Below are 16,064 nucleotides of genomic sequence, written 5' to 3' on the forward strand. Positions count from 1 at the left end.
TACCGGAGCGTATTGCCTGCAACCCACCACTGATTTGAAGGCACTGTAGAGTTTTATACTGTATCTAATAGCATGAATGAGCAGCTTTGAAAAAAATCCATCAGAATAGCAGGTATACATTGAATCATTTTACCTACCTCCAGCCAGTCAACCAGGTTAATCAATCTGCCACACTCCAAATGCAGCTTGTATGCTATACAAATATCAGGAGCTGCACCAGAAAGGGATTCTGCATCACATTTCAAGGAGTCATCCTGATAAACAAAATTCACAATCCAAAATAGGTGCCAGGTATCTCATTGGTGTGATAATTATACCATCATCTCGGTTATATAGCTAGTATTCTATAATGCACATGGCGGTTTCTCAACATCACAGTGATAATGGAGGCATAATTTGCACACAGCTGTGTTAAGTGAGCCTTAAAAAACAGTGACAACCTCCCATCCCCCAATGTAATTACAGCAGGGCAGACAGTTGCAAGTGAAGATATGGAACTGTTCCCATTTATGGGCTATTTACTAGTCCAGCGACAGCAAACCTTTTTTGGCTCGTGTGCCATAAGGGGGGAGCGCAGGGGGGTCATGCATGGCCGTGCCACACCTATAATGCAATGTGCAACATATCCAGTGCACATGCGCACATGAGAGGCCCTCCCCCCATTTTTTGCACTTTTTCCGCGCTCCCCAGGCTCCAGAGGCTTTATAGGAGCCTGGGGAGTGCGAAAACAGCCTTCCCCGCCCTCCCGGAGGCCCTCCTTCTGGAGGGAAGCCTCCTGAAGGTCCCTGAAGCCTCCGGGGGACTAAAAACGACCCTACGAGTAAACCAGAAGTCCATTCCTGAACTTCCGGTTTGCCCATAGGGCCATTTTTTGCGCTCTGGATGCTTCAGGGAAGCTCCTGAAGCCTCTGGAGGGCCTCCGGGTGGGGGTGGGAGGGAGGCTTGTTTTCACCCTCCACAGCCTCCTATAAAGCCTCTGGAGCCTGGGGAGGGCGAAAAATGGCTTTAAAAAAGGCTGAACTCAGCTGGCCAGCGCACGCATGCGCACTAGCAAGCTGACAGGGCAACGCCTTGTGTGCCCTGACAAATGGCTCCGCGTGCCACAGGTTCGCCATCCCGGTACTAATCTATTCCATTTTACAAGACCAATTTTCTCATCTCTGACTCATTGGAATAGATGCCAGAAAACAATACTACTTTTTAATAGAGAAGGCAACTATCTCTGATAAAGAAAGCCAAGCTAAACTTCCTGTATGTGTCTATTTCCTACTGTCTGGGATGCCACTAGGATTGCAAAGTAAGAGTTTCTTGGACTGAGCTCTCTGACAGTGGTCCAGCAATGCTCTCCAGGAGCTGTAATTACCATCACTATCCTGTTTTAGTTATTTTTTTATAGCTACAAGCAACAATAGGGAAGTTATCATGATTTTTAACACTTGCTATAAAGTTATTTCAGTACAAAATCTTGGACATTTCTGTAGTACTTTATAGCAATATCTAAATGTGTTGCCATCTATGTACTAGCAAACACATATTGGCATCAGTGTGGCTGTAACTACTCTGTCACATCCCTCTAGTTTGGTTGGTAGCTATAAAAGAGTAGATTGCCTGCGGCTTCTTCTGGATTGTTCTTTCTTAGTTTGGCTCCAGTCTAGGAATTTTTCTGATGCTCTTTCATTCAAGTACTATCAGGAGCAGACTCGCTTAGCTTTCATAGGGATCAGCTGGGGTCAGCAGCTGATCTGCTCCCTCCAATAGACATCTTTATACTATGTTATCATAATTTCCCAATGATAAAATTATATGGAGAAATATTTCATCAACATTTTTAAAAATGATTTAGAATGTTCCTACAATAGTAATGCTACTGTAGTTCCGAGAAGTGTATTTATTTATTTTTATACTTAAAATGTAATTTTTGCTGTAGATTTTGCTTAGGGTCACATTCATATTATTTCAGAAAAAAATGTTAGAATCCTTGATAAGCGAAGACAAGGAAATAGTATGTTGCCAAGCTCTTACAGCTTCAACTACCGGTAGTCATGTAGAAAATACAGTGGCATGAGAAATGGACAAATCCTTCAAGGAATGACACTTTCAATAGTTTGGATGTGATGAGAAATGAGGCTACAAGATTGTTGCCTTGTTCTTATTTCCTACCTTCAGATAAAAGTATGGATTGTTGAGAGCAGTGTGAAGAGCAGCACGTGGGGTGGCATTTAAATGCTCTTGGAGGGTATTAGCTGCACTGAAATACATCACCTCATGTAGTGTTTGCATCTCTGCGGGTGGAAGGTAATTCCTAAATAGCACACAAAATGGTAAGAGAAGGATGTTTATTGAATTCAGCTCCTAATTCTATTCTCAGAAAATGAGCAATGTGTATGTATTGTATTGCACTTTGGCATCATGTACCACTTTTAGCTTTTAAGTTTTAAAAGGTTTTTTTAATTGTAGACTTCCCAGAAAATATTAAAGGTAAAGGTTTCCCTTGCACGTATGTGCTAGTTGTTCCCACTCTATGGGGTGGTGCTCATCTCCATTTCAAAGCCGAAGAGCCAGCGCTGTCTGAAGACGTCTCCGTGGTCATGTGGCCAGAATGACTAAACCCCCCTAGGCACACAGAACGCTGTTACCTTCCCACCAAAGGTGGTTCCTATTTTTCTACTTGCATTTTTACATGCTTTCAAACTGCTAAGTTGGTAGACTATATTACCTCTTTTTAAAAAGATGGTGACATCGAATTTTCTACATACTACTGACAATTTTGATTAAAACAAACATTCTGGTGTCATTGATAAACTTTAGTAATACCAAGGTCTACATATAGTATTTTCCACTATACTCTGTTCAGATTTTAATTCTATTATTCATTTGGATCAGATATTTAAAAACTGGTTTCACTCTAAAATCAGAATAATGAGCTTTTTTGGGCAAAATCCTGCAATATATTAATAAACTCCACAAATTTCCTCTTTAAGTGTTAAAAGATTTGTGTTCTTTTTGTTCAGTTCTTTCAGTGTTTTCTTTTTCTCAAATTACAATATTCTTATTAAAGATATAAACTTATCCTAGAAGACTGTGCATAAATCAAACATAGACTGGAAATAAGTCACACTTAAAATAGTTCCGCCATAGTTTAAGAACTACAATCCACTTTTTTTTAACTTCTAGCATTGGTAATAATTCCTTATTTAATGAAAATGGCTTTCCATTTTGCTGAAATAATGTCTTTAGATAGTTTATACAAGGCGCAGTACAGTTTTAAGGCCACCTTAAAATCACTTTCAGAATTAAATAGGAACTGAAGTATTTCATTAATACTATTATTATAATATTCCCAAGAACAATGGTTCTCATTAAAAATATATATATAGCCATGTCTCCAAAGCACTCAGGAAATTCCACAAATGCAAAGCCACCACTGAAAAGGCTGACTATATTATCATCAAAGTAATATCTGTTTAACAACAAAGCAAAATATGCAGCAAGGAGTTTGTTTGCAACTTCTGAAATCAAAAATTTACCATCAAATTATAAAGTTGAATATGACAAAGTACAAAATTATTATATACATAAGGAGAAGTCATCTAACTGCATATGATTAATGGTAAATTAAATTAAAGATTAATGAAATTAAAATCAAATTTATTGGTTGCTTTGGTCCTGCTCATTTGTCATAGTTGTTTTATTTGGACTGTAATCATGTTCGTGCAACTTAAATTTAAAGGGCAACTCTTATCCTAAAAACAACAACAACAACACCCGCCTGTGTGGGGCCAGAAGTGAACTCAGCAACTGTGTAGACTTAGCTGATGGTAGACATCCTATAACTTAGTCTCAAATATTTTTGGCAAATTGGACAGACTGCAGCCCCCAAACCCTCTCCAAATGTTGGTGTTCTGACGTACTGAAGTCGGAATCTAACAAAAAAGCTCAACCCAATTAAAACAACCAAAAAAAGTTTATAGGAGAGAAATGAGAAAAGGGAGGAGATAAGGCTTATTCTCCATCTTATAAACTAGAATCCATTATATCCAAACAGCTTTTTCCTACCAGTAAATTTATTATGTAAAATTGTGCAACAATTTCTATATTACTCATGCTTTGTAATTAGTTTGTAGTACAGACATAGGCAAATAACAGTCCTTACCAATTTATTTTCAGACCCAAATTTCAATTCCACAACCAATCCCCCCCCCCTTTGAAAAGGTTAGGGTTAGACAAAATGGATTTCACAAGCTCCTTAGAAAAAAACAATGCTCACCTCACAAGGCCATCTATAAAGTCAACAATTTCAAAACGGAGTATTTCAAATGTTGTTAGTTTCTTTACTCTCCTTGACTCTTTCATCTCCAACAAAGTCTACAACATAAAGCAGTACTGATCATCTCCATAGGTATTTCCATGTTATGTACTAAGCAGTTTGTGTGTGTGTGTGTGCGCGCGCGCAGCCAAATGCCTTAATGTGTCCTTTGAATTGCTTCTTAAATTGTTTAAGGAATGTCTATTCTTTACATTAGAACCAGTTGTTCTTTTGCAACTATTGATCATACAGAAATGCAAAGATACTTTTACCAAGTTAGAATTAGATATTGATTAAGGTATTAAATTATAACCTGGGACACTTAGGTTCAAGTCCATCTCTAGCATGGAAGCTTGCTGTGTTATTTTGGGTCAGTTAATGTTTCTCAATCAAAACTACTACAAAGAGTGGCTGTTGTGGAAAAAGGAAGTGCCATATAAGTTACCTTGAGCTCCTGCAGGAAAGAGGGGGGGGATGGGATACACATAAATCTAACAAAAGCAAAACAAAGTATAGAAATACTAGATGGTTCTTAGATATTAAACTGTATCTGTTAGTTACACAATTCTTTTACAACGAGCAAATACAACACAGTGATCTAAGCCAGTGTTTTTCAACCACTGTGCCGCGGCACACTAGTGTGCCGTGACATAGTGTAAGGTGTGCCGTGGGAGAATTACTTTATATATAGTCAATATAGGCACAGAGTTAAAATTTTTTAACATTTTCTAATGGTGGTGTGCCTCGTGATTTTTTTCATGAAAAAAGTGTGCCTTTGCACAAAAAAGGTTGAAAAACACTGATCTAAGCAACCATTTTAATTTTGCTTGGTTTGATTTGTTTTACTGAACAACACCACAGTTGGCCAGTCAGGCAAAGACCGTCTTTCCATTTCTCCAGTTACTTGATTATAGAAGAATTGGAGCTGTTACTATTATTCTTACTCCTATATTTTTGTAACAGACGTACATGCACATGAGATATAATCAGAGAATCCGATAAAAACGATAATTAAAATTGAGACACACGGGCATACAGAACACATTTCATCAATGTCCTCTTTCCTTTTGTAAATAAGGTAAGGAATAAGGAGTAGGGCAGAAAGAGATGGGGAACCAGAAAGACTGAAGCAATTTTACAAGATAAAACTGAAACTGTGACCTCAAAACTAGTTAACATGCGTATTTCTACATATGTAATATATATGGGCATTAAGATAATTCAGAAATGTTGAACAGAGATGGTAAAGAATAAGTACCGTCTGGAGGAGCATCTTCTCTTCCCACGTTGGGATATATTAAAATTCTAAACCTGCATTTGGTTCAAGCTGAAATGTCTTCCTTTGATTAGTTTTGATTTCAGAGGGCATATTATATATACCAGTCAACTTAATCAGTAACTCTAGAGTTACAAAGTCAACAGTTAAATATGCTGACCTTTTGAAGATGATACAGATCTGTTTTCTTCTTAAGCTCCTCCAGTGAGGATATGGATTTTTCTTGATCACCACTGGCTTCTGTGATTTGTATAAGAAAAACAGCAAGTATAATTATCTTCCATAAAGGATCCAACCGAGAAAGAAAATGCTCTATGCACTAGCTGAAAAAGAGGTGGGATTTGGTTGGATGGACTTCTAGATACATCTTCAGCAAACAACCACCACCCCAATAGGATTTCAGAGTACAGGGAGATCTTTCATTGAAGGTGACATTGGAGATGGCAATCAAAATCAAAAAACGCCATGGGACCTAGAATTTAGTAGGTAATTTCATGCACATAAATGCAAATCAAGATTGAATTCAGCATGTTTTTTGGGGGGACGGACTGTTATCTTCCACCCCTCCTCTCCTCTGGCTTCCTACAATCAAACAAAATAAGATGAAGGATTTACTCAAAGAAAGGAAGAAGGATTTCAGGTGCTTCATCAGCCGAGAGCTCAGGGAAGGGGTGGGGGTGTGGCTATTGTTATTCGGGAGTCTTTGGTTCCTCGTAGGATCCCTGCTCCGGAGCTTGTCGGGTGTGAGTGCCTGCTGGTGAAGCTGGACCTCAAGGGTCAAGTGGGTCTGCTGCTAACGTACCTGCCTCCCAACAGCGTTGCAGCAGCCCTCCCCTCGCTCCTCGAGTTGGTAGCCGAGCTGGCAGTTGAGTTCCCCAGGCTTATGGTCCTGGGGGATTTCAATTTGCCTACGCTCGGTGAACACTCGGATGGGGCGCAGGAGTTCATGGCTTCCATGACAGCCATGGGCTTGACCCAGATAATCCGAGGCCCAACTCACTCTGCGGGTCACACGCTCGACCTCGTATTCCTCTCGGAGCAGTGGACTTGTGATCTTGGTCTGAGGGGTAATGAGATCATACCCCTGTCGTGGTCAGACCACTGCCTACTGAGGCTTGACTTCCGAAGACCAAACCCCCACTGTAGGGAGGAGGAACCGACCAAGTGGTTCCGCCCCAGGCGACTTATGGACCCTTTGAGGTTCCAGACGGAGCTTGGGGTTATTCCTGATGCTCTCGCCCACAGTCCGGTAGAGACTCTGGCTGCCGCCTGGCATTCGGCAGCATCGGAGACCCTCGACCGGATTGCGCCACTACGGCCCCTCCGAGGCGGCGGATCCCGGAGGCCTCCTTGGTTCACCGAGGAGCTCCGGGAGAGGAAGCGCCGGAGGAGACGCCTAGAGCACTTGTGGAGGTCCGATAAATCCGAACCGAACCGAGCACTCTTAACAACCTGCACCAAGGATTACATCAGGGCACTTAGGGCAGCAAAGAGATCTTATATTGCCACCTTGGTTGCGTCCGCCGAGTCTCGTCCAGCCGCCCTGTTTAGGATAACCCGCTCCCTCTTAAATAAGAGGGACACGGGGGACCCCTTGCAGGGTAGGGCTGAGGATTATGCCCAGTTCTTGGCGGACAAAGTTGCTCGGTTTCGGTCGGATTTGGACTCCACCTTTGCAGAGCCAGCAGAGGCACGAGAGGATGATTTGGTTGACCATCGCTGGGTTGAGTTTCAGGATGTTACTTCCGGGGACGTGGACAAGGCCATGAGGGCTGTGAGTGCCTCCACCTGCGTACTGGACCCGTGTCCCTCCTGGCTGGTTGCTAACAGCAGGGAGGTGACACGGAGCTGGATCCAAGCGGTTATTACCGCCTCGCTTCAGGAGGGGCACTTCCCCGCCGCACTTAAAACGGCGGTGGTGAGACCCCTCCTGAAGAAACCATCTTTGGATCCAGCCGTACTTAACAACTATCGTCCAGTCTCCAACCTCCCCTTTATTGGGAAGGTTGTTGAGAAGGTGGTGGCCTACCAGCTCCAGCGGTCCTTGGAGGAAGCCGATTACCTGGACCCCTTCCAGTCCGGCTTCAGACCTGGTTACAGCACAGAAACCGCTTTGGTCGCATTGACCGATGATCTCTGGAGAGCCAGGGATGGAGGCCATGCCTCCATCTTGGTTCTCCTCGACCTCTCGGCGGCTTTCGATACCATCGACCATGGTATCCTTCTGCGACGACTGCGGGAGGTGGGGGTGGGAGGCACTGTTTTACAGTGGTTCTCCTCCTACCTCTCGGACAGGTCGCAGTCGGTGTTGGTCGGGGGTCAGAGATCGACCACGAGGCCCCTATCATATGGGGTGCCGCAGGGGTCGGTCCTGTCCCCCGTACTATTTAACATCTACATGAAACCGCTGGGCGAGATCATTCGGAGGCACGGGATAAGATACCACCAATATGCGGACGATACGCAGCTGTATCTGTCCGCCCCGTGCCAACTCAATGAAGCGGTGGGCGTGATGAGCCGGGGTCTTGAAGCCGTTAGGGACTGGATGCGGGCTAACAAGCTTGTACTCAACCCAGAAAAGACCGAGTGGCTGTTGTGTTTCCCTCCCAAAAATTTGGCTAGTGTTCCATCGATCAGGCTGGGGGGTCAAAATTTACACCCCTCAGACAGGGTTCGCAACTTGGGAGTCCTCCTGGATCCACAGCTGACTTTTGATCACCACCTGTCGGCTGTGACCAGGGGGGCATTTGCCCAGGTTCGCCTGGTGCGCCAGTTGCGACCCTACCTGAATCGGGAGGCTCTCACAACAGTCACTCGCGCCCTCGTGACCTCTAGGCTGGAATACTGCAACGTGCTCTACATGGGGCTGCCCTTGAAGAGCATTCGGCGGCTTCAGCTAGTCCAGAATGCGGCCGCGCGAGTGATCGTGGGTGCACCTCGGTTCGCCCACATAACACCTATCCTCCGCGAGCTGCACTGGCTACCTGTTGGCCTCCGTGTGCACTTCAAGGTGCTTCTTACTACCTATAAAGCCCTTCATGGTAGTGGATCTGCGTACTTGGGAGACCGCCTTCTGCCAATTACCTCCTCCCGACCCATAAGATCCCACAGATTAGGCCTCCTCCGAGTGCCATCTGCCAGCCAGTGTCGGCTGGCAACTACGCGGAGGAGAGCCTTTTCTGTAGCAGCTCCGACCCTCTGGAACGATCTCCCCGTGGGGATTCGTACCCTCACCACCCTTCAGACCTTCCGCACAGCCCTCAAGATCTGGCTATCCCGCCAGGCCTGGGGGTAAAGATCATAGTTTGCCCCCGCCCGAATGTTGAATGAATGTTGTTTGATCTTAACTACACACTGTATTTTTATGTTATTGTATGTCTTCCCCTCCCATAAGTTGTTAGCCGCCCTGAGTCCCCCCAGGGAAAAGGGCGGCCTATAAATAAACACAACTGAAACTGAAACTGAAAAATGAGAGATAAAATGAAGCAACATTGTGAAATCCCTCTGCAACACTTAATCCCATAGTAAGCCTTGCTGGACAGATTCTCAGAAATTACAAAATTCAGTTCAAATGCCTTCCAGGCAGCTTTAGTTATTGTTTTTAACATATAAAGAGACTTCTTCCTTCCAGCCATATGTGTGTGCCATACATTCATATAATCTATACGGTTTAAGATAGTAGAGTCTAACTGAACTAAATAAAACACAAATACAATATTCAAAAACAGCTCTCTGATGTATGTATGCAAGATTTTTATCTATTTCTGATATTTTGTCACCTTAGATATTCGTATTTGTAATTTTATCTATATACCGTGTTTCCTCGAAAATACAACATGTCCTCATAATACAGCCATTCCACATTTTTCTGGTGGGCAAAACTATAAGCCCCCCCTCGCATATAAGCCCCCTGGACAACCCCCCACCTCTGGCCAGGCAGAGCGCTGCTCACCAACCTAGAAGTATCCCAAAGGTGCCAAGCCGTGGGAACCTGGGGGGAGGCAAAGGTGATTGCGTTGTTTGGTGCCTTTGGGATACCACTAGGCTGGTGAGCAGCGCTGTGCCCAACTGAAGAAGGGGGTTGCCGGGTGGCTGCTCTCTTGCGAGCGGGTTCCCAAAGAGCTGGGCATGGGCGAATGGCTGTTGCACTGTCGCAGAGTGCAACACAACAGCCATGAAGCGACCACCCTTATGAGCAGCCACCCGGCAAACCCCCTTTGCAACTGGGCACAGCACCATTCACTGACCTAGGGGTATCGCCAAGCTGCGCGTAAGTGCCTGTTCGCCGCTGCCTGGTTCCCGTGGCTTGGCGCTATCCAAATGCCAGTGAATGGCACTCTGCATGGCTGGAGAGGGAGGTTGCGCGAGTGGCTGTTCCACTCTCGCTCACCCACCTCCCAATGCACGGCCCAGCTCTTATTATGGAGCCAGGGCACCTCCGCCACTGCTACCATCCCAGCCTGGCTTTTTCCGCGGCTTCCAACCCGAGTCTTTTGGCAGTGACTGCTCTGGGTGCACGCTCTATGGTTGTATGCTCTACAGGCAGCTGGCCCACAACCATAGAGTGTGCCCCAAGAGCGGCGGCAAACAGGCGCTCATGCGGCTTGGCGATACCCCTAGGTTAGTGAATGGTACTGCGCCCGGCTGCAAAGGGGGTTTACCGGGTGGCTGCTTATGAGCATCATCGCTTCATGGCTGTTGTGTTGCGCTGCTGCGACAGTGCAACACAGCTATTTGCCCATGAGGCTGTGCCTGGCCTCGTGGGCATGCCTTTAAAGCTTGTAGACCCAGTCCGATTGGATCCTGACAGAGTCATGCCCATGGCTGGATGATGTCTTCACCATCCCGAGAAAGGGCGCATCGGGTAAGAAACCAACGCCCATTCAGTTGCTGAATTCATATGTTCTGCAATCAAGTTTAGAGTGATTTACCTTGAGTTTGTATCTATTGTTTGCCCGTGTATTATTGCAGTTGAAGCTGAAGTAGTATAACAGGCAGCCAATGAGGAATCTACAAGCTTATCTCTAGCTTCTGAACTGGTCAAATAAAAAATTGGGGTAAAGTTTTCAAAGGAAGGAGGAAAAGGCAAGTAAAGTGGGTGACTTTTCAGTTTATCTCCATTTTATTTGATCTCCAATACCCTGGAGGCAAGGGAAACTAGCAAGGGAAAGCTGAATTTGGAAATCCCCAGAGTTGTTTTACTGTGTAAGATGTAATTAACACCCCATGCAATTCCGTTAAATAAACCAAGAATATAATGGTAGTTACAGAATTACACAGAATAAGATCTATGTAGGCCTCTGAATCTGTTTTCTCCTTCCTCCCACTATGCACTTGAACCCAAATAAGAGTATCACCCAACAAACATTTACCCAGTCTTTTTCTGAAGATGCTGAGTAAAGGAGAGACCACCGCTTCCTTGGAACTGCTTCCACTGATAAACTGCTGTTATCATTATGAAATATTTTGTTACCTTCAACCACAACCTGCCTTTTAATTTCAATCGATCATTGATTAATTGTCTTTCTTCAACTTCTAATTTGGCATTTAGAACAGTTCAGTTTTGCACAGTTTTAAGTTTTTATGCTGAGTTCACCAATAACAGCAAAACAATGCAACGATTTAGCTAAAAGTCATTGTATACCTCAAGAAATGTCATTTTAAAATGCAATCCATTATATTTCAATCTATCCATTATTGTTTCAATTCTCAAACCAATGGGCTAATTCAACATTAACAAGTAGACTTCTTTTTACTACTTGGAAGCCTAAGATATCTCAAGGGACCAGCCAATTTATTCCTTATTTGTTCTCATAATGCCAGGCATTTTTTATAATGAGAGTATTTTTTACATCTCTTCAGCGGGCATGGATATAGAAAATAACAATGGAATTAGAATATCTAACAAAACTTCAGTACCTTCAAGATTATTAAGTAGATGCACATATTTCTCCATTTTTTCTAAAGTCTTTCTAAGACACTTTACAGAAGAGGATATAAGAATGTCCACACATTTTTCAAGGATAGCCAGCAATTCATCCTTGGCCAACATCCTAGAAAAATAAAGAAACCAAGAATATGAAGAATTTACTATAGAAAAAAGGTATAGTGAAACAAGTGTAGACAAATGTACAACAAAAAACTGAGCTTGATGACTGGTGACTGCACAACATAAGCATAACATGGTCTTAGCAACAGGGAAATAATCAGTCATCTCCTTCCTGCTTCAAGGACCCTCTACAAGGATGCAAATATCCAGCTGTCTGCAAGGAATATAAATCCTTCCACTCCCCACTATCCTGTCAGAACTGAAGAAGCTTCTTGAATGAGAAGCGAAACATCTTCAAAAGAAAAAAAATAAGAAAGCCCAGTTGCCTCCTGAAAAAAAGCACCTTTGGGACCACCTGGATGTCTGAGAATCTCTACAGACTTGAATCTTCTTCCATGTTTTTTTTTTCAACTTCCCGATATAGGCTACATTCCTGGAATTTCCTAATTGTATCCAATTCAAATAGTAAGCAAATCTAACCTTGCTTAGCATTTCAAGATCAGCCTAGACTAGGTGCTGCTATCTAACAAATGTACAATACAAGACAGTGTACAGTGTACACAAAAATTTGATAAATCCTAATAAAATACTATAAAGACAAGGCAAAAAGCAGGTCAACTTTTTAACAAATGCAGTGTGAACACAAAATTTGGCTTTGCTTGGCTTTGTACAAAAGTATTCCTGGATCCAAGCCACAGTATTTCAGATCTTCTTAGTTATACTCGAATGAAATCTCTACTTAATTACACTTCTAGATAATCTTTATAAAAGTATATTGGGCAAAAAAAAAGTCTGTGTCCACAGGATTATGCTATAATTAGCATAATCCAAAATGAAAAGAAAAATAATTGGAGATGGAGGGAAGAAACATTACCCAAATTCCATAACCAATTCCTGAAATCATATTTGCCTATCCCATCCGTCCGTCCATTCATTTTACCGTATTTTTGGAGTATAAGATGCACCTTTTTTCCTCAAAAAAGCGGCTGAAAATCTGGGTGCGTTTTATATACCAAATACAGCATTTTTTGCCTTCCGAAGCCCTACCCCTTCACTAAAATGGCTGTGCATACCCTTATGGAGGCTTTCAGAGAGCTCCTGGGGGCTGGAGAGGGCAGAAATGAGCAAACAACGGGCCACCTTTTGCTCAATTTTGCCCCCTTAGCCCCCAGGAGCACTCTATAAGCCTCCATAAAGCTATGCATGCGATTTTTTTTGACAAAAAATGGCCCATTTTTGCTTGTTTTTGCCCTTCCAGGAGCACTCTGCAAGCTCCCCCAAGGCTGTGCATGCCTTTAAAAAAACGGGCCCATTTTCATGAAAAATGGGCCGTTTTGGGGAGGTTTGCAGAGTGCAAAAACTTTTTCCCCACCTTTCAGAAAGCTCTTTAACTGATTGATGAAAATTACATTGATCAAGTGCTCTGCCTGCAGAAACAAAATCTTAGGTGCTGCAGATTGTCAGAAATTTCCTTCTCCAGCACATGGATAAATACACCTGGAAACATCTACCTACCTACTCTCTCTCTCTACCTACCTACTGCATTTCTCTCTCTCCCCCCCCTCTCTTTCCCTACCTAACTACTGTATTTCTCTCTCTATATTTTTTTTCTCTCTCTCTATCCCTTTATGTACCTTCCTACCTAACTACTCTCTTTCTCTCCCTACCTACCTATTCTATTTCTCTCTCTTTCTCTCCCTCTCTAACCCTCTATCTATCTACCTACTTTTTTAAAATTTGCCTCTTCAAAACCCCGGTGCATCTTATACTCCAAAAAACACCGTACACAGCCACCCTTCTGACAAGTGTGACTCTCAACTCAGCATTACCATGCCTTCTTGTCTTTGAGACCACACAAATTAACACATCTCAGTATTAGTTATAGAAATAAAGTCTAATAGGGTGGAACATATTTCTTGACTTATATACAGACATGTGCAACAGGACAGCCTGAGTGGTATATCGTTAGTGTATTAGGCCTGGATCATGATGATTCAGGTTTAAATTTCTGTATTTTTATTTTAATCACTGGATTAACTAAATTCAAAGAGTTGTTCCATTGAGTCCTTGGAGAAAAGGCTGAAGGATAAAAAAGGAAGCAGACCCATGAGCTGAATAGTTTCATCCAAAGATCAAACAGTCTGAGTGGGGAGGGGGAAATTGGATTTGGCTGTGCAATCCAGCTGGCAGTCCCACTAACGAAGGACATTAAACACTTATTTTATATTAAAAAAAATATCAGTTGCCAAAAAAGAAAGACACAACAACAACAACAAAAACCCAAACCGCTACTCCTCTGGCAACACATTTCTAACCCCAAGTTCTTTTAAATAGCTAATGGAGACTTTACTATGTCTTGAACACAGGAAAGAAATGGAAAGAGAGCTACCTCACCAGCTGCATGGCAGACTCATATTCCTCTCTTTCCCATATGCTTTTTTCCAAACATGCACAATACAGCTCTCTGATCTGTAATGCAGGAAATGTTTTGTAAATATTAAATTAATGAAATGTTCATTTTTACCAATTTGTTACTTACAATAAAAGCTTTATAAATGGTAAGGCTTCACTGATCTCCTACACTATCCAGAAATGTTAGTTCAATAATAATAAAGAAAGTACATACAATTAATGTGGACAGATTCACACTGTAAAAACAAACTGCTTTCACTGCTTTACAATAAATGTATTTTTTTATTATCTCTTTCCCACCCTAAGGTACATTTTTCAGTATTTGCTTCTCAGAAGAAGCTGAGACAATTTGACTAAACCTAATTATTTCAATGTCAAAAGAGCTATAAAATACTTTCAAGGCCCTTTTCTCTTTGAATATATTGAGTGGCCTGGCAGTTAAAAAGAGTTAGTGTTGTTTTATCTTACTGCACTGCAGGCAAAATAAAGAAAAAGCAGCAGGACTGCAAACCAAATTCAAGATTTCGAAATATTAGACATAAAATAAAGAGCACATACTTGTTTGCCTAATGGATACTTTGGAAGAGAAGACGTGAAAGCATGAAGACACCGCAAAATTGGGAAATAATTTTCATGGTAACTATAGAGATTTTTTAGCAATGCTTGTACTGTTTCCTAAAAATTATAAAAGAAAGTATCTGATTAGTCATTTACTCATTACAAATCTATTTTACAAATTGCATTGCTATTCTATACTCTACCCCAGTGTTTTTCAACCTTGGCAACTTGAAGATGTCTGGACTTCAACTCCCAGAATTCCCCAGCCAGCGAATGCTGGCTGGGGAATTCTGGGAGTTGAAGTCCAGACATCTTCAAGTTGCCAAGGTTGAAAAACACTGCTCTACCCAACTCAATTAAATTGAATGGGATTTATTCATAGATACATGAGCAAGCAGATGGCACTCCACTCTGCCAGACGGGATCTGGAGCATGTCTCCTGCTGGATCTCATAGGATGGATACAAACAATTACGGAGAGACAATCAACTATCAGCAACTCTTTAAATCAGTTGTGCCTTTTGGGGGGGATCATAACACTGTCCTTTACCGCTACAGCAGAATTCCAGGAAAACATGTGTTTATTTGAAGGAGATGCTTCCATACAGCAAGGCAGCCCTTTCTCATTAAATCTATAATCTAGTGATGTCAAACTCGCAGCCTGTGGGCCGGATATGTCACATGCTGGCCATGCCATTGCCTGGTTTAGTGAAGGGGGGGAAGGGGGGAATATGTCATGTGGCAATGCCATGACAACACAAGTTTGACACCCCCTGCTATAGTCCAACTAATTATGAACCTTGGATATCAGTGATACAACAACATAAGGACTGGTTGTCTGAGGTACCGCCTCTCTCCCATTTCTGCCAGCCTGGTATGGGGGTGCATTCCAGGTCCCATTTATTAAATGTTGCCATCTTGTGGGACCAAGAAAGAGAGACTTCTCTGTTGTGTCCCACTCACTCTGGAACAGCATCTCCCCTCAAGGAATCAGGATGGACACCACTCCCCTGGAGTTCTTGGAAGCCTTTAAAACTTGGTTCTTAAACTCAGGGTTATGCTGTTTGGAGTTGACCCTGGCATGTCATGTGACTGGGGTAAGTTCAGGCTGTCTTGCCTTGTCCATGTTGTTTTAACTTTGTATTAGACTTTGTAATCTACCCAGAGTATATTGGAGTGAACAGCCATAACAAGTTGAAATACATGGATAAACTCTTAAACCTCCTAGGTGCTGTTTTTAACATTCAAAGCATCTGACTTAAAAATAAGACCTGGTTTATAAATAAGTCATTTTAATTGAAAAACATTTTATTAAATACAACTAAGGTGAACCAAGGGCCCTCAATTCGTACTTGCTACACAAGTAGTAGAAGTTGATTTATTTAGGGTTCTATGATGCATTTTTCTTTGGAAATTGAGACAAAGAGGTTTTCTTTTTGTCACAAGCGAAAACTTAGGAGAGCT

The 16,064-nt window shown here is 42.5% G+C and overlaps 1 protein-coding gene across 1 annotated transcript in view; it reads right to left on the reverse strand.

The window, feature by feature from the left end:
• ORC3 (origin recognition complex subunit 3) overlaps nucleotides 1-16,064 on the reverse strand; it is a 42,797-nt gene that overhangs the window by 3,017 nt on the left and 23,716 nt on the right. The window contains exons 12-18 of the mRNA XM_014068406.2: nucleotides 14,602-14,718; nucleotides 14,021-14,100; nucleotides 11,502-11,635; nucleotides 5,743-5,822; nucleotides 4,268-4,365; nucleotides 2,161-2,302; nucleotides 138-254 (exon numbers count right to left, since the gene is read on the reverse strand). Of these exons, the coding sequence (XP_013923881.2) occupies nucleotides 138-254; nucleotides 2,161-2,302; nucleotides 4,268-4,365; nucleotides 5,743-5,822; nucleotides 11,502-11,635; nucleotides 14,021-14,100; nucleotides 14,602-14,718 (768 nt within the window). The remainder of the gene's footprint in view (nucleotides 1-137; nucleotides 255-2,160; nucleotides 2,303-4,267; nucleotides 4,366-5,742; nucleotides 5,823-11,501; nucleotides 11,636-14,020; nucleotides 14,101-14,601; nucleotides 14,719-16,064) is intronic.

This window comes from Thamnophis sirtalis, unplaced genomic scaffold, assembly GCF_051295495.1.
Source record: "Thamnophis sirtalis isolate CommonGarterSnake01/CBP01778 unplaced genomic scaffold, rThaSir2_p1.2 scaffold_6, whole genome shotgun sequence".
Taxonomy (NCBI): domain Eukaryota; kingdom Metazoa; phylum Chordata; class Lepidosauria; order Squamata; family Natricidae; genus Thamnophis; species Thamnophis sirtalis.